We start from the raw sequence: 23,515 nt of genomic DNA on the forward strand, positions 1-23,515 counted from the left end.
CCACTATGTTTGCCTTGTGAAGCAGCAAATGCGATGTTGTCCTAATGGGCAAAGGGATTGAGAGAGAAAAGAAGAGAAAAATAGATGAACTGGCATAAAAGGCTATATTTACTTCAGACAGTTGTCCCTTGTAAACAGCCTCAGGTGTGGATGAAATACTGTCATTTCCTGCCTAATAAACGCGGTTATACATTTATTTTGTACGATTTTTGCAGCCCTGGTGTTAATACTTGGGTGACGCCTAGACATGCATTTTTTCCGCCCGGTAGTTAGTTACGTACACAGCCACTGCTCATAGTTTTTTTTTAACTATCCTAGCTATCTGTAGTTTAGAGAACCATCTTACAGGCAAACATTCGGCTTTTTCAACCTGAGCCCTATTTTTAGGTCTTTTTGGGACCAAACTTTTACTAAGGACAATTATCAGCCGAACCGTCCAGTACTGAGTTAGAAAGCTATAACTGGCTATGGTCTATAACTCTTTAATAAAAGGACATAACAGGAAGATATGGCAGATTAGCAAAGGTTAAAATGTCCTATTTTTTAAACCAAGGACCAACTCATCATTGTACTGAGATAATTGTTTTTAAATAAACTTCATTAGCATGACTGTGTAACAGATGAACAAAATTACCATAGCCCTTCTTCCTGCTGCAGCCATGTCTGATTTGGAAACTTTTTTCACTGAGTCTGTACTGAGTGAGTCTCTTCCACATCTTGCTTTTTTATAAGTAGTAGATATTGTGCCATTCTGAGATCTAAGTCTAAATTTGTGTCACATTGTAATTTACTTTTGAATTTGGTTGTATTTTTAAAAAAGTAATATGATTTTCTTTTTGCTGTTGTTTCATTTTTGTTGGGAAGATTGTCTAAGGGCTTTTCCAGGGACACATCTTTTGTCGTTTACTGCCCCATTTTGTCCATCTTTTTCTTCTCTTCCACTCTTTACTTTTAAACTGTCCTCTCCTCTTCACTCATGGTCTCTCTATTCCCGTCCTCCAATCCTTCCAACTCTCCTCTCTTTTCCTCTCCTCTCCTCTTTGTTCCTCTCATCTTCTGCGCTCCCCACTATTCTACTCTACTCTTCTCTGCTCCCCCCTTCTTTCCTCTTCTCTCCGCTTCTCTCATGTCCTCCCCTCTCTTCTCTCTCCCTCAGGTTGGCATTATTGATGATGACATCTTTGAGGAGGACGAACACTTCTTCGTCCGTCTGCTGAACCTGCGGGTAGGGGATGCAGAGGGCATGTTCGAGAGTGACGAGGTTGGCGCTGCACCAAAGGGACGACTGGTGGAGCCTCTGGTCGCCACGGTGACCATCCTGGATGATGACCATGCCGGCATCTTCACCTTTGGTGACCGCCTGCTGCGCGTGAGCGAGAGTGTGGGCACCATGGAGATCACGGTGGTGCGGAACTCTGGTGCCCGTGGGACCGTCATCCTGCCCTATCACTCAGAAGCAGGAAGTGCCAAGGGTGACGGTGTGGACTATGAGGACGTGAGAGGAGAACTGGAGTTTGTCAACGATCAGACCACGTAAGAAAAACAATAAGCAGAATGAGTGAGAGAGATAGTGTCAAAGATAGAAAGATATAGTGTACCAGAGAGTGACTTCATGAAAGCTAGGGTTTTAGAGGGATTATGCTTGCAGTAGAGGCAGGGAATGTAAGAAGTGCACACTTATTTTGATGGAGGTGCAGAGAGTAAACAGAAAACTCCACAGACCCAGAGCATTGGTGACAAAAGTGCTGTGTTGGTAGAAAGAGAGGTGGGATTGAATGAAAATCATTTTGTTGAAGGTGAGATATACACTGACAGAGAGAGGATAAGTTGAAATGGGTGTGTGAATACATGGAGGAGTGTGAGGTTCATTTGATATGTAATGAGGGAAAGACTCACTGACTGAGAATGTGAGTGTTTGAGAGAGCAAGAGATATTTTGATTGAGGTGGGGTGAGGAGACCTTGAACTTACGTAAGTGGGAGACAATAGGCCCGTGTACATGTGTCAATTTAACCCACCCAATTTATCGGGTCGTCTTCACGAGTAGGTGTGAAGATTTTTAAGGGAAACTGCTCTTGTCGTTTCGTGTATACATGGAGCGAAATTTGAACCGGTTACCTTGCCTTGGGCATGCGCAAAGACGACGGAGATGTGCTCACACCTTGTTTGTTTACTAACAACAATAACGTGGATCCGCATCGTGCACAGGCATTAGTTCCCTTCTTTCTATCAGTAGATAGTTCTTAACATTTTCTTTGAATAACCACTCTCAGACGGAAAGAAAACGTATGTGTCGTATGTGTTTCAACAATGTGTTTTCTCTGTCTTTTACTGAATTCTGACCAGTGCAGCAAATGTGATAGTTGATACATTAATGCGCGAGCTTCCAAGCAATGAAATGCATGAGCACTCAAACGTATTTTCAAGCTGAGCATCAGTCACAACATAGACATAGTCGGTCAAAACCCACAGGAAGTTAAAAATGCCCGGCATATGTTGTGCTGATGGATGCGACACCAGTCGCGAAATAAACTATTTAATTGTATACCAAAAGATTTAGATCGGCGGAATTAATGGTAAGCTATAAATGGTTGGTTGCAAATTATAAGAGACAACTAACAGCTAACAGCTAACTCCCGATTGTGCAGTCAACACTCTGGGACTGATTACTAACAATGCGACCACAGCTTAATCTGCGCCTTTACCAAGGCGCACATTACCACACGTTGTTTTTCCGTATTTTCCGTGGTATTTATCAAACCAGATCCGTGCTGGGCACTCTGTGCTTACTCCGATCTTTAGGGCCTGATTTACCAACATTGCGACTGCAGCTTAATCTGCGCCCTTGCCAGGCGCACATTAACGCACAGGGTTTTTCCGCATTTTCCGTGGTATTTATCAAACCAGATCCGCGCTAGGCAATCATTATTTAGCGCACCGTTAAAAGACGGGAGAAATTGCCTGCAAGTTACTGCCACCATGGAGATTCGAGGAAGAAAAAACTAAGGTTCAGCGAAGAGGAGATAGATATATTGGTTCACATCGCTCAATCACTGAACCTGATTCAATGTGCACGCGGTTTTATTGTTGTTCTGCCCGCCATCACCTACAGCGAGATGTTTAAAAGAACACGATTATAAAGAATATGCTTTTGGTGGCATTAATGCATTAACTGTCTATTATAACAATATAGATGTGTACATGGCGAGATTAATAAGTTCTACAAGGGACATGGGTTCACTACAATATATCCCCACTGAAACAAATACATTTACCAAGTAGCCAGGCCTCTCCAAAATCACTGTTGCTCAATCATGGAAGCACTATTCCGGAAGATAAAACTGTCATGGACAGATCCAGGGTATTTGGCTACCACGTTAGTAATGGTCATGTTGGCATCACATATGACCTGGACATTCATTGAATATCTGTGGTATTAATGATGTGATTATCATTGACATTCATTGAATATCTGTGGTAAATGTGTTCGTGGATTGAAGGTGGGACTGTTTGCATGTGGGTGCAATCAATGGCTCCAATTACGTTCGGAAAGTTTAATTTCAGCTATCGTAGTGGGGAAATGTATATTGAGTGCGCCGTAGAAATGCGTCGAGTACCTGGGTGAATATTTGGCTGAGTGAAGGCTGAGATATAGGCCAATATTTGCAAATGTTGCCAGGAGTTTAACAACTGATGGAATGGAATGTGATCGCCGGGTGGAGGGTTCGATGTCGTCTCTGATCTGGTCCAGTAATTGAAGTATTGCGTGGCTGATTAACCTGAAAATTATTTCTGTGCGCTGTCTCTGTCTTTTTTCTTCGCCTTGCTCTTATAACGGCTGCCATATCAACCTTTTTTTTAGACTCAATGGAAATGAGCTTCCTGGGTAAGACGTGCTTTTATGAGGCGGAGAATTAGCCCACAAATTAGATGACTGACATGTTAAGTGAAATGCAGCACGTTGATACAATCGCGAAAGTTGATTCGCGAAAGTTTGATTCACCAAAGTTGCCTGAGAGAAACGTCCATCACAGGAAAACGATGAAAACTGAGACAACATTTGATAAAATTGACATAAAGCATTGTTTTCCTGTGACGGACGTTTCTCTCAGGCAACTTTGGTGAATCAAACTTTCGCGAATCAACTTTCGAGAATCAAACAGGTAGACTCTAGCTGTGAGGTTGCAGTAGCGTACTGAAAATAGGGCCAAGTGATAACGAGGTGTGACTTTTTCCACTACCATGTTTTTGGGATGCAAATATATCACTCTTTTGAACACATAATGTTTTGGGAAGAGAAACGTTTTATTTTGCTGGGTCTAGCAAACCTGCCGGACTACTTTCGGTTTGACCTAAACTGGACGAGAACTCTGCTCACAGGACGCTGTCGGGGGTAAGTGATGCATGATTGCATGACACTGGTGACGGGGAAGCCATACAGATTCATGTCTAGGCGTGAGCTACATGAGGCAATTATAAGCGAATTGCGAGCTTTTACCGGCTTAAACGCGATTTGGGTGGGTTAAATTGACACATGTATTCGGGCCTACTGAGTGAGTTGAGTGTGGAAAGAAGAGCGGGGGAGGGAAGTCAGAGCATTATGTTAATCACTAAGGCGTCGTTAGTCTTTACTCTTTCCTGGAAAGACTGTCAGGAGGAGCAGACACAAGCAGACACTGTGACTCTCTCCTTCTGCAACTCAATGCATTATTTATGGAGGCCAAACTCTTTGGAGTCCCAGTGTGTTGATAGCAACACAGAACAGAACAGAAGCGAGGGGAGAGGGAGAAAGAGAGAGAGAGAGAGAGAGAGAGAGAGAGAGAGAGAGAGACTGGCCTCTGGGGTTAAGGCAGACAGAGAAGGTCAGGTTTCTAATTGCTCTGTAATTGTAGTGTAAATGCTGAGTCTTGTTGCACCTTGTAAATTCATTTGCCCATTTGCATTGCTTTTCTCTGAGGCTAGGCACAATGTTCCACCCTGCAGTGTGTGGGCCTGATCATTAAAGAAGTAGAGCTCCATTACTGAGTACAGCCTCACATTCCTCTGCTCTCTGGCTCAGCCCCACATCTCTCTACCTCAAGTGGATCTTTGACATCAGGGCAACAAGAGTATTTAGCTTTGGAGAAGCCTTTTCAGCATCAGAGACCATGTGTGACCTCATCAAGGAGTCAGACGAGCTAGCTGTTATAGCTTTGTGCAGATTTAGTCAAAGGCTTGAATAATGGACTCAGTGTTTGGGTTAGGTGTTGTGTGGCAAAGTAAATGGCCTCTTCCCAGGCTATAACAATGAAACATGAAATTGAAAAGCTCTGCATTGTAAGTGTTGTTATTGCTTTACATTGGCAGGGCCTAGTTCTTGTACAGTTAGTGCCTTAGTCCTTCTACTCTCCTTCTTCTGCTCATTCTGGTTGTTGTAGATGCCGTGTTGGCTCATTAACAGGTGGGTTTTTCTCACATGTGGAAAACCTTTGGGACACATCTCCTCTTGGCTGGATGAAAGGCCAGTGGACAGAGAGTTTGTTTAAGTTGTGTTGTGTGTGTGCCTCAGATGGGTAAGTGATGTGGAGAGGCTGTGCTTTGAGCTGGCCCCCAGCAGGAGTGGATCCATTGTGAGGTGGCATCAGCCTTCTGGGGCTCCTGGCTGTTTGTGCTGTTGCTGTGGCGACTGAAATTATTCCCAAAGAGGACCAGGTCGTCCCTGAGCTCCGCACAAACACACAGACACAAACCTCTCCTTAGTACGCATGGGTGTACAGTATACATGTGTGTATAGTGAAGGACGCTGGAGGGTGTAGAGGTGTGTATGGTCATGTGAAGAGGTGGAAAGTAACTAAGCACATTTACTCAAGTCGCTTTGTACACGTTTTAAGACATCTGTACTTTTCTTGAGTGATATCCTGTTTGATGCTACTACTATATCCTTCACTCCACAACATTTCAGAGGGAAATATTGTACTTTCTATTCCACTATGTTTATTTCACAGCTTTGGAAAGTTTTACACAATGGATAACATAACAAGCTTTTTTAAGCGTTTATGTAAGCTTTATGCAGCACAGTGGTTTCCAACCCGTTGTTAACAGGTCCACCAAATAGTCATTTTTTTTTCTCACATGATTTCATTTCGATAAATGTTCGAATTATCCAATATCTCCCTGAAAATCAAACATTACAGAAAAAGTCCAAAAACTAAAATCAGACATATCTGGTGTGTAGTTATAGTTCAAACCAGCTCCTGCTCCAGCAGCTTAAACTGTAACTTACTAATGCAATGAGGCTGCAGTATTCATCTAATGACATCATATATAATAATATAGCAGTCAGAGGGACCAAACTAGAGGCCTACTTTTAGTCAAATACATCATTTTTTTACAATGTTTTATACAATGTTTTTTTGGACATTGTATTTATTGATTTTTGGTTTACAACATACAGATAGTAAAGACAACGCAAATGAAAATACACGGTTGTAAACTTTTCACCCCACTGCCCCACCCTTTTTCGTTGAGGAGATCATAGGTTTGCAGGGATACAAAAATAAAATGGAAGAAAGGTGACCCCCCCCCCCCTTCCCTAGACAGGCAGGCATCCATCACAATAAAGGCAACAGTATCAGGAAAAGGAAAAAAACAACAAAAAAAAACAATGTAAATTCACATATAGGCAGTAAAGATGCATATATGGCAAGACAACCAAATACATAACAGTACATCTGCATAAAATGGTCAACCCATATCCGGTCGTGGCATATTATCTACATAGTTCTTAAAACCAGACCAACATTTATCAAAGAGATGTGGCTTCCTTTTAAGGTTAAACATATTTTTTTCTGCCACCATGTATGAGGAAATTTCTTTTAGCCACATGGAGAATGACGGAGGGTCTACACTTTTCCAGAGCAAAACAATACATTTATTGCCAGCTATCATGGCCAGTTTGGTAAAGCGCACTTTGGATCTATTGTCCAGAGGAATGTCTGATATATCGCCTAATAGGGGTGGGGGGGAAAAATCGTTTAATCGTTTTGTCTCGATTCTCTCTAAAACGATTCTGTCTCGATTCAGAAAAGTTTATAATCGATTTTGTAATTAAAAAAAAATATATACAGTGGTGGCCAAAATTATTAGAACACTAGACATATTAAAGAGTTTTCAGTTGTTTTTGTTGAATTCGCCATTAAAATACCCTAAAAACTAATTCAATATGTACAAAGTCATCATTATGCTCTATTAATCATAGAATAGAGCCATCATAATGAGATTTAGGTCATTTTCCGTACAAAAACAAGCTAGGCCTATTTCACTGTCAATGTCACACAATCATGTTCCTACACAGAAGAGGCCAAATTACTTGTGTAATCATTGTCAGGTGTTATTGTGGTTAAATTGATGGTGATGCAAGAGTCTTAGGACACAACTTGGCGATTCTTTTGAATGTACAAGGCCTATCCTGCTCATTAAGTGATTGGTAACATCAGGGTTTTGTCACTGAGCCAACACCACAAAATTGTATAGATCCAAAGCCTCTAGAAGCAGTCTTGAAGCACATTTTGCTCTTTGAACATGGCTAAGGTGAAGAAGGAGCTAACGAGTGAGCAATGGGTTCGAATAAAGGCTTTTTTTGATGCTGGCTGGAGTTACTGCCCCATAGCCAAGGACTTGAGATGCAGTCCCAGCACTGTAAAGTACACTTTGGTCCACCATGGCACCAGAACCGAAAGGAGGGAGGTTTCAAAAAGAAACTCTCAGACACACAAGTGAAGCATCTCAAAATTCTCAGTCTTCAGGACCGAAGAAAGACTTTACAAGAACTGTGTGACGAGATCAACATCACAATGACTAATGGTGCAACAGTGTCTTCAAGAACTGTCCTTCGGAAACTGGGAGAAGAAGGACTTTTTGGCAGAATAGCAGCAAAGAAACATTACTGAAAGAGAACAATTGAGTGTAACGCCTTAAAAATTTGCAAAAGAACACAAGAAATGGACAAATAAAGATTGGTTTAAGTGTTGTGTACTGATGAGTCCAGGTTTGAATAGTTTGGCAACAAGCAAAGCGTGTATGTTCCACGAAGTGAGGGGGAGAGATATAAAAATGAGTGTCTCTTGCCAACAGTAAAACAAGGAGGGGGTAGTATTATAGTGTGGGGTGCAATTTAAGCCTCAGGAACAGGTGACTTTGGCTAATTTGATGGCATCATGGATACAAAAGTATACCACAACATTCTGGTGAGGCACAGAGTTCCTTCTTGGAGACGTCTTATTGGGCCTGGATTTATTTTCCAAGAGGACAATGACCCTAAACATTATTTTAACTATTGCCGGATCTACCGGCGACAAGGAATCTGCTGGAACATTGAAAATTATGGGCCGGCCCTCTCAAAGTCCGGACTTGAAACCCATCAAGCAAATTTGGGGCAAGTTGGAAAATAAACTTGACAGATCTACTGTAAATTCCAAGGAAAGCCTTAGGTTTGAGTTGCAGAAGGCATGGGATAACATTATTGTTGAAGTTCTCAAGAAATATATTGACTCTATGCTAGAGAGATATGCTGCTGTAATTGCTGCAAAAGGTGGACGTACCACATATTAAAGTTAAAAGTGGATAAAAACAGTAGGAATCACTTCATCTGATATTTGTTGTGCTCAGAACAGCCATCTGCATGTTTCATGAACATTATGAAATTAAATCATGTTTTGGAGGCAAAAAAAAGGTAATTATTCTCAGATCTGTCAGGTGTTCTAATAATTTTGGCCACCACTGTATATATATATACTGTATATATATTTTTTACACATACATTTTATGTTGAAATGCAATTATCGATTGATTATCAATTCAAAACCGAGTCTAAAATCACTTCCTACTTTGGGTTTGATAAAAAGCTTTTTCTTGTCACAATTTTGACTTTCTTTTTTTTTTTTTTTTTACACATCCATTTTATGTTGAAATCGATAATCGATTTAAAATCGATAATCGATTTAGAATCGAATCGTTGACCTCTGAATCAGAATCGGAATCGAATCGTGAGGTGCCAGGAGATTCCCACCCCTATCGCCTAACTTCGCTGAGAAAGGGATCTCAAACCCTGTAATCTCCTTAAGAGCCTCCCATAATAATAATAATAATAATAATAATACCTTTATTTTATAGTGCGCTTTTCAAGTACACAAAGTCGCATATAAAGCCCCAGTAAGGTTTAAATGTATCACAGTCCCAGAGCATGTGAATAAGAGTCCCTGTCTCTATGTTACATCTAGGACAAAGATCTGAGCGCGAGTCATTCATTTTATGGAGTCTTTCTGGTGTAAAGTAGATTCTATGCAGGATGTTAAACTGCAGTATTCTATGGCGACTATTGTATGAGAAGGATAGTGCCTTTTCACTTATTGATTCCCAATCATTTAATTCAAAAGTACAGTTCAGGTCTCGCTTCCATTTGGTCCTGGCATTTAGGGGAGCAATGTCTGACAGGGCCGAAATTATGTTAAATGTAACAGACAGAATTCCCCTGGGGTGTGTGACATCTTTAAGGATATCATCAATCGGGAGAGGCCTAGTTGGGGTGCTGTTCCCAAGTGTACTTATAAAGTGTCTGACCTGTAGATACTTGAAAAAATTAGCAGCTGGGAGGTGGAAGGTTCTACTTAACTGTTCAAAGGTCATAAATGAATCGTTCTCGTAAAGGTCCCCATATTTTTGAATTCCCTGATTGTGCCACTTCTTAGTGATGGCATCTCTAAGTGCACTTGGTAAGCCAGGGTTGGCATGGAAAGGAGTATTCCTATGAAGTACAATAACACTCTTGAGTTTGGATTTCGGACCAGATTCTAGCTGTATGTTTTATAATGGGATTGTCAGTGCCATTCCTCAGAGTGTGATATGACTTATATAAGGAATGCCGGCCAGTGGCACACCTGATGTGTGGCACTGTTCTATTTGTTTCCAGGCTGGCGGGTTAACTAGTTCTGATTGCCAGACCCATAATGCCCTGGACTGAGCAGCCCAGTATTATATCTTAAAGTTTGGGAGCTTCAGTCCCCCATGTCTAGGTGTATTGTATAGAGTTTTGATTTTAATTCTAGGTACCTTCCTCTTCCAAATAAATGAGGAAATCAGTTTTTGCAGTTTCTTAAAGAAATTGTTATGTACAGATATAGGAAGGGTCTGAAACAGGTAGAGGAACTTCGGTAGGATATTCATCTTAATACAGTTCACTCTCCCGATCAGAGAAATTGGTAAGTGCATCCACCTATCCAGGTCCTTCTCTACTTTATTAAACAACACTACTTTATTAAACATCATGGTTCAGTGAGAAAATACTGTCTAGTTGGCAAGGGATCTTTAAACCTAGATATGTTATAAAATGGGCGTTCCACTGAAAAGGAAAGTTGTTCCTTGCGAAGTTCTCTGCTGAAGAGTTAAGAGGCATAGCCACACTCTTTTGTGCATTAACCTTATAACCAGAGATCACATTATACCTTACTAATAGGTCTGAGAGGGCAGGCATGGACGAGTCTAAGTTGGTGAGAAGTAAGATAATGTCATCTGCGTATAGACTTATGACATGATTCTCAGGCCCCACTTTCACTCCAGAGATAGCGTTATGAGACCGTACTGCAATGGCTAGGGGTTCAATTACCAGGGCAAAAATTAGGGGAGATAGAGGGCAGCCCTGTCGGGTGCCGCGTGGTAAATGAACGGGGGTCAAGATTACAGTGTTGGTCTGTATCATAGCGATGGGGTTAAGATACAGTATGCGGATCAACCGTAATATATTTGGGCTGAAATTCATTTTTTCAAGGACCGCAAAGAGGAAGTGCCACTCTACGCGGTTAAAGGCTTTCTCCGCGTCCAGTGATATTGCTATGACCGGGTTTTCCATAGATTTTGCACAGTGTATTATATTAAGAAGTCTCCTAACATTATCTGATAATGAACGGTTCTGTATAAATCCTGTCTGGTCAACATTAACAAGAGAAGGAATTACTAAGTCGAGTGGCAATTATTTTTGTTAGAATTTTATACTCTGATAAAAGTGAAATAGGTCTATACGATGCACACAAACTAGGATCGTTTCCTGGTTTAGGTAAAACTATAATAAGGGCCTGCTCCAGGGTTTCAGGCAACCTACCGTTCTTGATGGAGTAGTTCAACATATCTAAGAGAGGATCTATACGTTTATCTGCAAATGTCTTAAAGAAGTCTATTGAAAAACCGCAGGGCCCCGGAGCTCTCCCTGAAGGTAGTCGTGCCATGGCGTCCAGTACCTCTTGTTTAGTTATCTCATTCTCAAGGTCCCCTATACATGAGTCAGGTATTTTAAGAATATCCAGCCCATCTAGAAATTCATACATTTCCTGTGACTTCTCACCTTGTGAGGAATATAGAGACTTGTAAAAGTCTGCAAAAGCTTGATTGATGAGTAGGGGGTTGCGGACCAGCTCTCCATCGTTCTGCTTAATAATAGGGATATACCTAGCGGCATCTTCCTGTCTTATCTGCCAAGCTAACAGTTTCCCTGCATAATCGCCATGCTAATAATAACGCTGTTTCAGCCTGGCCATTGCATTTCCACCTCCCGTGTAGTAATTGTGTCATATTCCGCCTTCCTCACCGTCAGCTGATCTAAGATGGCTTGTGATTGTAACTGAAAGTGTTGCTTCTCAAGATTTTTAATGTCCATCTCTAAAGAGTTTAATTTTGCGACGTATAGTTTTTTCTTCCAGGAGGAGTAACTAATGATGTTGCCTCTTATATAGGATTTGAGGGCCTCCCAAACAATAGCAGGAGAGGCAGAATTGGAATTAATATTAAGATAACATTCCAGCTGTGCGTTAATCATTACAACAAAGGCACTGACATTGACTAAATGGTTGGGAAACCTCCAGCGTTTGGGCCTCGAGCGAGAGTCCTTTATAGCCATTTGCAGCAAAAGAGGAGCATGGTCTGAGAGTGTCCTCGCTAAATATCCACAGGATGAGACTAGATGGGTTTTAGATGCATGAATAAAGAAGTTGTCAATCCTAGAGTAACCTTTATGTCTATGTGAATAAAAGCTGAGGAGTATGTTGCTCTCGCCATATATCGAGTAACTGTAGGTCTGAGAGTTCTCTTTGGAGTGTCTTGGCCGCTAAGGTTAACGGTATGGGAGTGGAAGAAGATCTGTCCATGGTGGGGTCTAATACCAGGTTAAAATCACCTCCAATTACAAGCTCTGAGAGGTTACCTGTTACTTTAAGAAGGAGGTTCACATAGAAGGTGGGGTCATCTTGGTTAGGACCATAGATATCAAGCAATGTGATCCTCTGTTCCCCAATGAACCCACTAACCATAACATATCTGCCCCCTCTGTCTTTTTCTACCTGCTCTGTCTGAAAGGGAATCCCTTTCCTTATAAGAATAACTACGCCCCTCGATTGAGAAGTAAATGAAGAGTAGAAATGCCCTTGCCATTGTTTCCCCAGTTTGTCATGATCCATATCAGTTCAATGGGACTCCTGAAGATAAGCTACATCAGTAGCATGTCTTCTAAGAAAGCTCATAACTTTACGCCGCTTAGTTGGTTGGTTGAGACCATTGGTGTTCCAGCTCAAAAACGTATAAGTTATAACTTCACTCATGAGATCAGTAGGCCTATCAGTACTGTTAACAGGTCCCGGCAGCCAAAGCCAGTATGTTAGTTGAAAGCATAAATCAGCAATGTCTGACAACTTATTTAGAAATAAAGTGAATATCCTGTCTGTTACTCTATCTGAAGAACTAAGTAAAATAGATGCCCTGCCCGTCACCCACCCTATCTCCCAGAAAACCCAACTGCCCTCCCCCCCCCAAAAAACAGCCTACCTTAACCTCTACCGTGCGTAGTACTACCATATTTATATCAGACGGACTGTCACTAGCACTGTCTATGGCTGTGGTTGTTGCTGCAAGCTTTTTGCCTTTTTGCTTTTTGTCGTCCTTCGTGGCTGTTTCAGGCTTTCCCCCCGGCATATTCCGTTCAATAGTGTTAGGATTGTGTTATTAAAAGATGAGAGTTATTTCTTTGTTGTTGTTGTTGTTCAATGCGACCTCCCTCTACGCCGCCATTCCCCCCCCCCCCCCCCCCCCCCAATACATTTCTTATAATACTTACAGTATGTACTTCTACTTTTTTACTAAAGGAAATTAAACATTAAGTATTTTAACCCTGCTGTTATTGACTTAAGTAAAATATCTGAATACTTCTTCCACTACGCTCATGTGTGAGTTGGTTGATGACAGACTCTGGAGGGTGCGCTGCTCAGTACCTGCTTTGAATAATTCAGGGTGTTTGGGATGAAATATTGATGTGGGCTCTGGCTCTGTGAAGTGATTTAAGTGGGGAGCTGAGGCTGATCACTCTTCTAGGACTAGGGCCAGGGCTGCTGAGAGGGATATGGTCCCAGCTGTCTGGGTGACTGACTGCTCCGACTAGTCCTCTACCGCTAGCATTTGTGTGTGTGTGTGTGTGTGTGTGTGTGTGTGTGTGTGTGTGTGTGTGTGGAAAACATACTCTTTCACAGTCCCAGAGGCAGTGCATTAAGCATTTACTAAGTGTGTGTGTTAGTCTGTGTTTCTGTGTGAGTGTGGGCACCCACATCTGTGTCTGTGCATGTTTGTGTGCGACTGTAGGAGGGATTTCTCTCATTTTGTTAAGCTAACATAATACCATGCTTTCTGTAAATGTTGTTTTTGTGCATTAACTTTTCATGACAGTAACCAGCTGCTTTACTTCTTGTGTGTGTGTGTGCAGTCAGACAATTCAAGTGCGTATCACTGATGATGAGGAGTATGAGAAGCATGAGAATTTCTTTATTGTGCTGGATGAACCACGCTGGCTCAAGAGAGGCATCTCAGGTACGTGTTTCCCAGTGCTTCTGTGTGAGTGTCTGTTGTGTGTGTGGGAGGGTTGTGGGGGGTTGAAGGGAGGCTAATATTTCTGTGAACAGGGTCTTTCAAGTGTATTTCCCCAATTTGTCATCAATCTTCATCAATAATGGTGAGGCAGAATATGAACATTTATGTATACTTTATAGGGGTGTAAAAACTAACCGATACGTATCGATATTCGTTTTTAGCATGTAAGATACCACGACTACATTGATGCGTGAAGTCCCATATCGATATTAAAATGACATGAACCGGTCGTTACCCGGATTAAATAGTTATAAACAATTTCACAAGCGTTTGTCTCTCCGTTAAGTTTCTACGCAAAACACTCACTCACTGACCTGGTGCATTTTATCTCAGTCATGACAGCCTGTCATTGGCCAAAGCCCGCATAGCATTAGCCTATCAGGCTGTATACTCACAAATAACGCCCTGAGATACATGGAGGTATTACAGTGGGGAAAATAATTATTTGAACCCCTGGCGATTTCACAAGTTTGGCCACTTGCAAAGAAATGTGTGATCTATAATTGTAATGGTGTATATTAACAGTGAGAAACAGGAGATCAACTAAAAAAATCCAGAAAAATGCATTTTATAACATTCATGACTTGAAAATAAAGTATTTGAACCCCTAGCAAAACTGACTGACAAAAATGACTTTGGCCCAATCTCAATACTTCCCCTTACCCCTTATCTTCCCCCTTACCCTTGAAATTGCGCGTTCATGTGAGAGCTAGTGGTGTCTCAATACCCAATTTGATCAAGATTAAGGGATAAGATTGAGTGCTATGTACCCCTTATTTTTAAGATGATTTGAGAGCTCACTTGAGAGCTCACTTACCTCCAAGGGCTATCCCAGAGCACATAGCGAAACCAGTTCGGGAATTTTCAAAAAAACATGGCTGCTTGAAGCGAGGAATATTTTACATGAATAAAGCTATCTACACAACTTTTTTATATGTTTATAATGACTCGGTTTGATCTGAAATGTACTACACGAACGATGCATAGTATTGCAGGTCTTAGATGAAGCTTTCAAACGGTAGTTTTAGGATACAATTAGCACGTATACCACCACTCCAATGGCTTATATGGTAGCTTGCCAGCTAGATGCTACATACACTACATGTAAGTATTTTTGGCTTATAATTAATTTAAAAATGACGACAGTCTTGTTTCGTGCTCTACACAGTTGTATACATATACAGCCGCGGAAAAAATTAAGAGACCACTTCAAAATTATCAGTTTCTCTGGTTTTACTATTTATTGGTATGTGTTAAAGTAAAATGTACATTTTTGTTTTATTCTATAACCTACTGGCAACATTCCTACCAAATTTCAAAAAAAAATATTGTCATTTAGATCATTTATTTGCAGAAAAATGACAATTGGTCAAAATAGCAAAAAAGATGCAGTGTCTTCAGATCTCGAATAATGCAAAGAAAACAAGCTCATATTCATTTTTAAACTACACAATACTAATGCTTTAACTTAGGAAGAGTTCAGAAATCAATATTTGGTGGAATAAGCTTGATTTAAAATCACAACTTTCATGGGTATTGGCATGCTCTCCACCAGTCTCTCACATTGCCTTTGGGTGACTTTATGCTACTCCTGGCGCAAGAATTCAAGCAGCTTGGCTTCTTTTCATGGCTTGTGACCATCCATCTTCTTCTTGATCACATTTCAGAGGTTTTTTATGGGATTCAGGTCTCGAAATTGGTCTGGCCATGCCAGGGTCCTGATCTGGTGGTACTCCATCCACACCTTTACTGGCCTGGCTGTGTGGCATGGAGCATTGCCCTGCTGGAAAAAACACTTCTCAGAGTTGGGGAACATTGTCAGAGCAAAAGGAAGCAAGTTTTTCTTCCGGGACAACGTTGTACTTTGCCTGGCTGAGGTTTGTAAAAGACCATAAGGATTAAAAAAAGCGGACTGGAGGGTCTTCTAGTTCGTCTTCTCTGACGAGTCCAATTTTCAGCTTTGCCCAACACATGGTCGTCTGATGGTTAGACGGAGACCCGGAGAGGCCTACAAGCCAGAGAGTCTTGCACCTACTGTGAAATCGGACTCATCAGAGAAGACGAACTTAGAAGAACCTCCAGTCCGCTTTTTCAATCCTTATGGTCTTTTACAAACCTCAGCCAGGCAAAGTACAACGTTGTCCCGGAAGAAAAACTTGCTTCCTTTTGCTCTGACAATGTTCCCCAACTCAAAGAAGTGTTTTTTCCAGCAGGGCAATGCTCCATGCCACACAGCCAGGCCAGTAAAGGTGTAGATGGAGTACCACCAGATCAGGACCCTGTCATGGCCAGCCCAATTTCGAGACCTGAATCCCATAAAAAAACCTCTGAAATGTGATCAAGAGGAAGATGGATGGTCACAAGCCATGAAAAGAAGCCGAGCTGCTTGAATTCTTGCGCCAGGAGTAGCATAAAGTCACCCAACTGCAATGTGAAAGACTGGTGGAGAGCATGCCAAGACACATGAAAGTTGTGATTTTAAATCAAGCTTATTCCACCAAATATTGATTTCTGAACTCTTCGTAAGTTAAAGCATTAGTATTGTGTAGTTTAAAAATGAATATGAGCTTGTTTTCTTTGCATTATTCGAGATCTGAAGACACTGCATCTTTTTTGCTATTTTGACCAATTGTCATTTTTCTGCAAATAAATGATCTAAATGACAATATTTTTATTTGAAATTTGGTAGGAATGTTGCCAGTAGGTTATAGAATAAAACAAAAATGTACATTTTACTTTAACACATACCAATAAATAGTAAAACCAGAGAAACTGATAATTTTGAAGTGGTCTCTTAATTTTTTCCGCGGCTGTATATTTGCAACCATGTTCTTTATTAGACTTTTTTTAAATCGCTAGTTTCATAGCTCATACAGTCACGCATGACGTACCCGAAACCGAGTGGCGTCTCATTTCATAGGGGAAAGTTTTCAGCCCTTGGCCCTTACACTTGCAAGTGCTAGGGTTAAGACAAGACAAAGACAAAGCAAAAGGGGCAAGGGGAAGAATCGAGATTCGGCCTTAGTACTTGGTGGAATAACCCTTGTTGGCAAGCACAGACGTCAGACGTTTCTTGTAGTTGGTCACCAGGTTTACACACATCTCAGGAGGGAGTTTGGTCCACTCCTCTTTGCAGATCCTCTCCAAATCTTTAAGGTTGTGTTTTCAATGGGAGGGAATGCGGGAATGAGGTTCAAGCCCACGTTACATGGCCCCATCCATAGTCCCCTTGATGCGGTGGAGTCGTCCTTTACCCTTGGCAGAGAAACAGCCCCAAAGCATAATGTTTCCACCTCCATGCTTGATGGTGGGTATGATGTACTCTTGGGGTCATATTCAGCATTCCCCCCCCTGTCAAACACGACAAGTCGAGTTGATGCCAAAGAGCTTGATTTTGGCATCATCTGACCACATTCTGTCTCCCAATCCTCCTTAGAATCATTCAAGTGTGCAATGGCAAACTTCAGATGGCCCTGTACATGCGCTTCCTTGAGCAGGGTGACCTTGCGAGTGCTGCAGTACTTCAAAAAATTGTGTTGCCAATGGTTTTCTTGGTGACTGTGGTCCGAGCTGCCTTGAGATCATTCACAATCTCCCCCTGTGTAGTTCTGGGGTTATTCTGCACCTTTCGAATGATCACTGATACCGCACGAGGGCAGTGGTGGACGAAGTAAACCAATTGTGTACTTGAGTAAAATACAGTTACATTGCATTGAATATTACTCAAGTAAAAGTAAAAGTATTCACCTCATTTTTTTACTTGAGTAGAAGTACAAAAGTATCTGCCTTCAAAAATACTTAAGTATTAAAAGTAAAAGTATTTTTTTTTTTTTTTAACTGTCACATCAAAACCCCTACTTGAACTGTGAACAATGCTTTACATTTGCCTAATCAAACCCAAAATACTCAAAACTATATTATCTTTAAGTAAGACCAAGTGGTTTTGAAGCAACAACACAAAAAGCATTCCTTCAAGTTTCATTATTTTATTTTCCATTAATTTCACTTGTCATAAACAGAGTAGTCATAGGAATGAATTGCGAAGTTCACTTCGCTTGGCCATGAATTCGACTGTGTCCCCGGCATTAACGTTTGGTGAGGGATGCTGTATTAAACTGGCACTTAGAATCTGGCACTTAGCATCTCCACAGATAATTTGGGTGCTAGCATATTGCTTTGAATAAAAGCACCTGTTAATGTAATGTATTTCAATGTAATATAATCAACCGGGGCATATTTATAACCACTCTGTTAGTAGTAGTCATGTAGTGGCGAATTTACCTCGATGTGCTTTTTTAAATTTGATGGCGAGTTCCAGAATGCATGCCAACAGCGTAGTGTTCTTAATGCAGAGGCGACACTTGAAGTAATAGGACTTTTTTTTCTTTTCGATGAATTCAAACAATTCGGCTAAATAAGGCCAGGGGTGTTGGGCACCAACTTCTGTTTCATCCGATGATGCTGCAGTCAGCTCCTCAGCCATTTACCTGACAAATAATATTAATCATCTCTAGGAGTAAGAACTCTCAATGACCACAAGCACGTACACCACCTTGTGCTTCCAGCTCCAGCGTGACTTTGCAATTCTTCAATCAGGACGACACCTGTTGTTAACTTCAGCAGATAATCGCGTGCTGGGCGCTGCCGCTGATTGGTTATAGTCGCGATACACTTTGACCTTTTGATATTTTATTAAAAATAAAAAAGGAACGAGTAAGGAACGAGTGTTTCTGTAAATGTAAAGAAGTGATAAGTAATAATTTTCGCTTTAAATGTAATGAAGTAAAAGTATAAAGTCTTACCAAATAAATGTACTTGAGTAAAGTACAGATACATGGAAATGTTACTTAAGTACAGTAACGAATTACATGTACTTCGTTACTGTCCACCACTGCACGAGGGGATATCTTGCATGGAGCCCCAGACCTAGAGCGATTAACATTTGTTTGGTGTTGCTTATTTACGAATAATCGCACCAAAAGTTGTCTGCTTCTCACCAAGCTGCTTGCCAATGGTTTTGTAGCCCATTCCAGCCTTGTGCAGGTCTACAATCTTATCTCTGACGTCCTTGGACAACTCTTTGGTCTTGCTCATGGTGGTGAGGTTAAAGGTGTGAAGTATGATTCTTTGGACAGGTTTCTTATAAACGTCACCAGTTGAGATCAGGTGTACCTTGTTAGACCTAATGAGGACTAATCTGTGTGCTTCTTGGGCACATAACTGGTCATTGTGAGCCAGAATTCTTGCTGTTTGCTTGGGGGTTCAAATACTTATTTTTTGCATCAAATGCAAATAAAGTCATAAATGTTATAAAATGCAGTTTTCTGAATTTTTTTGTTGATTTTCTGTTTCTCACTGTTAAAATACAGCTACCAATACAATTGTAGATCACACATTTATTTGCAAGTGGCCAAACTTGCGAAATCGGTAGGGGTTCAAATACTTATTTTCCCCACTGTATATACAGTAGACCTGGAGAGAATGACAGATTACAACTCCCATTCATTTCGATGGCCAATGCTATGCTAGCTACGCTATTCATTTCAATGGGCAATGCTATGCTAGCTTCTTTAGCCAAGGAAGAGAAATCGTTGTTGATTGCGTTCACATCAATTCTACAGACATCCTCGGATTTAATTAATTATAATAAATAGGAGAATATTTGTATCATTAACAATTATGTTTAACATTTATAGTCATGATTCCGAGACAGAGGCATTGTGATGTCCTAAAATAAATAAAATAATTATACGAACACTGCAAATGGCAGTAAATAAATAAAGAAGCACTAAACTCAATCGCGTGGATATAGCCATAGTGGGATAAACTGGACACATCTACATTCTGCAACAGTACCTTCACCTCTGCACCGGTGAAATTAGGTCTGTGTTTACTTTGTATACAGGTGCTCGCTTTCTGCTTTGACATGATATTGATCAGTCTGAAGTTGCTTTCGTGTTGCCTGTGAGAATGCGCCAAGGACGCTGGAAGTAATTCACTGTTGGGGGGGCTGAGAAACGTTCCGATAACGTCATAATGCGAAAGGTCAAACATACATAAATAAATAAAGTTCTCAATAGGGTGTTACACTTGGTTTTTTTATATGCTCAAGTAACATAGCCCAGATGAGGCTAACTGATTTGATAGTTTTTACAAACTTTAATATATCATTAAAATATTTTTTTTCGAATCTGGACCGAGCCTGACGGAATCAATTTCTCAACTGTTCATAGTACTAATGCCAGATTTACGTACGTTTTTTTATGAATAGCCTGGTTTTATTAAACTGGGACATCAACAGTTAAATGCTCTCTCACACAAACAAGCGCAAACATACATAAATAAATAAAGTTCTCAATAGGGTGTTACACTTGGTTTTTTTATATGCTCAAGTAACATAGCCCAGTTGAGGCTAACTGATTTGATAGTTTTTACAAACTTTAATATATCATTAAAATATTTTTTTTTCGAATCTGGACCAAGCCTGATGGAATCAATTTCTCAACTGTTCATAGTACTAATGCCAGATTTACGTACGTTTTTTTATGAATAGCCTGGTTTTATTAAACTGGGACATCAACAGTTAAATGCTCTCTCACACAAACAAGCACTGTAAGACGCACAATGGTGCACAATAAGGCCGATAAGCATATTTAAATTAAATGATTCACATTGCAAGAACGTTAAGTAAAATGGTGCGGCTCCTTTAAACGGAGCACATACAGGGAGGGAGAACGGTGACGCATAGTTTGGATTCAGCGACAAACAATTATATGCTGTAACAGTGTTAACCAGTATGTAGCCTATGTGAGTGACGTGAGTTTTATTAAAGCATAGCGTGTGTAATGTGTAGCTATTTCATTCCGTTTTTTAACCTTTCCTGCTGTCTGTAAAGGTCATGTCATGTAGCCTTATCTACTTCGGCCGTGGAGCATTTTAGTCCCTGCAATCCCCAACTACGGTCAGAGACCGTAAGGTTAACAAACGGAATGAAATAGCTATACATTACACACACTATGCTTTAAAAAAACTCACGTTTTATGATACACCAACGGAGGCACAACAGACAAGTCTTACCATTGAAGATCTTTTTGCACGCCAACGTTCGTTATGAAACTATCTACATCCAACCATGAGGTTTAATCCATGTTGTTGTGGAGAACGAGAGTTGCATCTATCATATTTCATTAAAACTTCACACTTCTTACATTGGACATATCCAACAATCTAATTAGAATCTGCATTGTCTACTAAGCAGAAATATCTCCATACAGTAGATTTCCCTTCGTGTAGTAGGCTATCATTTTAAACTCTCCAGATGCCAGTTTCTCTTTAACTCCCCCCGTGATGCCATTTTGCCACCTGTAATAGTGTTGCCACGGACATAAACAAATTCCCACCACGGGAAGAAGGCTGTTATCCTAAAATGTAGGACCTAAATGTGATTTATTTTATTCTCAAAAACGAACTTCTGCATCATGTGAAGCAGACAGTTGACTTATTTATTTATTAAGATATTTTGAATATGGAATGTTCAATGCATTATCTTGCTGATGTGGGTCTGAGCCCGATTATAATGTCTAAATATTTGTCCGGGTTCCGACGGGTTCCGACGGGTTCCGACGGGCTCGGGTCGGGTATCCATCCTCTAACACACACACACAGACTCAAACCGTGACACATGCACAAGCAAACGCACGCACGCAAGTACGCACACAGTGGTGAACTACGGGGGTTTTTGCATTTCACATTCAGCCTCTCGACACCAGCTGCAGCCCCCCCAGCCCCCCCACTTCCAGCGTCCCTGGAATGCGCGTTCAATTTAACAACGGTGCACAGCTAAGAACCCTTTGGCGGTTTAAGAACAAATTTCCAGGCATTTATGAAGATATTTTCTCAGGTTGGTCTTTGAAAGTTGGTAAGAAGATATTTAAGAACACACTTAAGAAAATGTTCGAGAATATGGTCAATTATTTCCTCACAACGCAGTGTTTTCGATTATTGAACTGATCAGATCGCATTGAATCTCACTGAATCGTTTTTTTATCAACATGTATCTTTTGTTGTACTGAGCGTGCCCATGTTTTGAGATACAAATCAGATCGACCCATTCATGAGAGATACACTCCCCTAATACTTTGTTTTATGGAATTGTTTTATGGAAACTCTATCCCTATTCTCAACTCCAGTGTGTAAACCCTCATCCCCTCCCTAAAGAACAAGAGTAATGTTACTGAAGCCATGATAACCCCTCCACTGGTCAGACACCAGTGAATAGACTCCTTAGCTGGACAGAGCAGAACTCTAACCTCTCTCTTTCTTTCCTTTCCTCCACAGCGTTGCTACTCAACCAAGGTACTGTGACCCCTACCATAAGCCAGCACACACACCAGCCTGCCAATGTCTCCACCAGCCCTCTCTCAAATCCCTCTGCCATGGTCAATGCGCTCCAGCTTATCACAGCATCCACACACATTTATTCTCCATCATAAAAGAGCCTCTGAGTGCTGTCTGTCTCTGTGAGGTTCTCTGTGAACAGATCAGCTAAGGTTGTCATGGTTTTAGCAGGTTGTGTACTCAGGGGAATTATTTTGCACTTCATCAGTAGCCATATGATGGCATATCTGTTAAAACTCCAAAGGAAAAACCTCTCCGAACCTCCTTGCTACATTCAGCATCTCTGTTGAACTTGTGTCAGCGTCGCCCCAAACTGTCACGGAGCAACAAACTCTTTCCACTGTGAAATATGTCACCAGTAGCGGAAAAACTAAAATGATCCGCCTGCTCTCAGAAACTGGCTTAAGAAGCCTTCATTCCCAGGCAGCATGTTGGTTGAGGAGTCATGATTAGTTAAAGATCAGCCAGCAGCATGTATGTGCTGCAAAAGAGCGCATCCTCAGTGCCACGCGAGAGTTTGCAGAACATTACTGCTACACATGCAGTGTGTCATTGAGACAGTGAGGCTGCAATGGCCCTGCTCTTCATGTGGTCATTAGAGTCTGTTCTCTAAGCCAGGCAGTGGAGGCAGCCTGGGGCAGCCAACTGTGAGCCCCTGGCCTTTGTTGTTTAGGAAGTGCACCTGTACATACAGTATATGAGTGTGTGCATGCATGTGTGTGGAAGAAAACGATCTATTGAAATGTGAGATGTGAAATCTACTGTGGTCTCTGAGATTATCCCTCAGTTTGCAGCAGTTGGTCAGATATTGTGCAGGTAGGAGAAGGTTGAGTGTGTCTATACAGCATGCTATTCATGAAGTGTACCGTCGTGTGGACTAGTAAATGTCAGTCAGTCCCTCATTTCATGAAGGTTTTCAGTCTCTGCTTGTGCTCGGATAGATTTCTGTAATATGGTGTCTGCTCAGGGTCTGAGTCGGGAGTATATTTCTCCAATGGGGGTCATTACTGTGTTGAACATTTTTGCAATTTTGTAGTCATGGTCCTGGAGTTTGCTTTTATAAATTGTGTGTGTGTGTGTGTGTGTGTGTGTGTGTGTGTGTGTGTGTGTGTGTGTGTGTGTGTGTGTGTGTGTGATAATCACATGGTGTTGCTAGGCTGCATAATGATAAGAAGCAATCACTT

General features: G+C 41.1%; 1 protein-coding gene across 1 annotated transcript in view; it reads left to right on the top strand.

Moving 5' to 3' along the window:
- Positions 1-23,515, top strand: part of slc8a2b (solute carrier family 8 member 2b) — a gene marked incomplete at both ends in the record, with an annotated part of 44,127 nt that overhangs the window by 10,954 nt on the left and 9,658 nt on the right. Inside the window, 3 exons of the mRNA XM_080845278.1 lie at positions 1,157-1,533; positions 13,771-13,874; positions 22,272-22,289. Coding sequence (XP_080701404.1) covers positions 1,157-1,533; positions 13,771-13,874; positions 22,272-22,289 — 499 coding nt within the window. The remainder of the gene's footprint in view (positions 1-1,156; positions 1,534-13,770; positions 13,875-22,271; positions 22,290-23,515) is intronic.

The sequence above is a fragment of the Sprattus sprattus genome (assembly GCF_963457725.1).
Source record: "Sprattus sprattus genome assembly, chromosome: 9".
NCBI classification, from domain to species: Eukaryota; Metazoa; Chordata; class Actinopteri; order Clupeiformes; family Clupeidae; genus Sprattus; species Sprattus sprattus.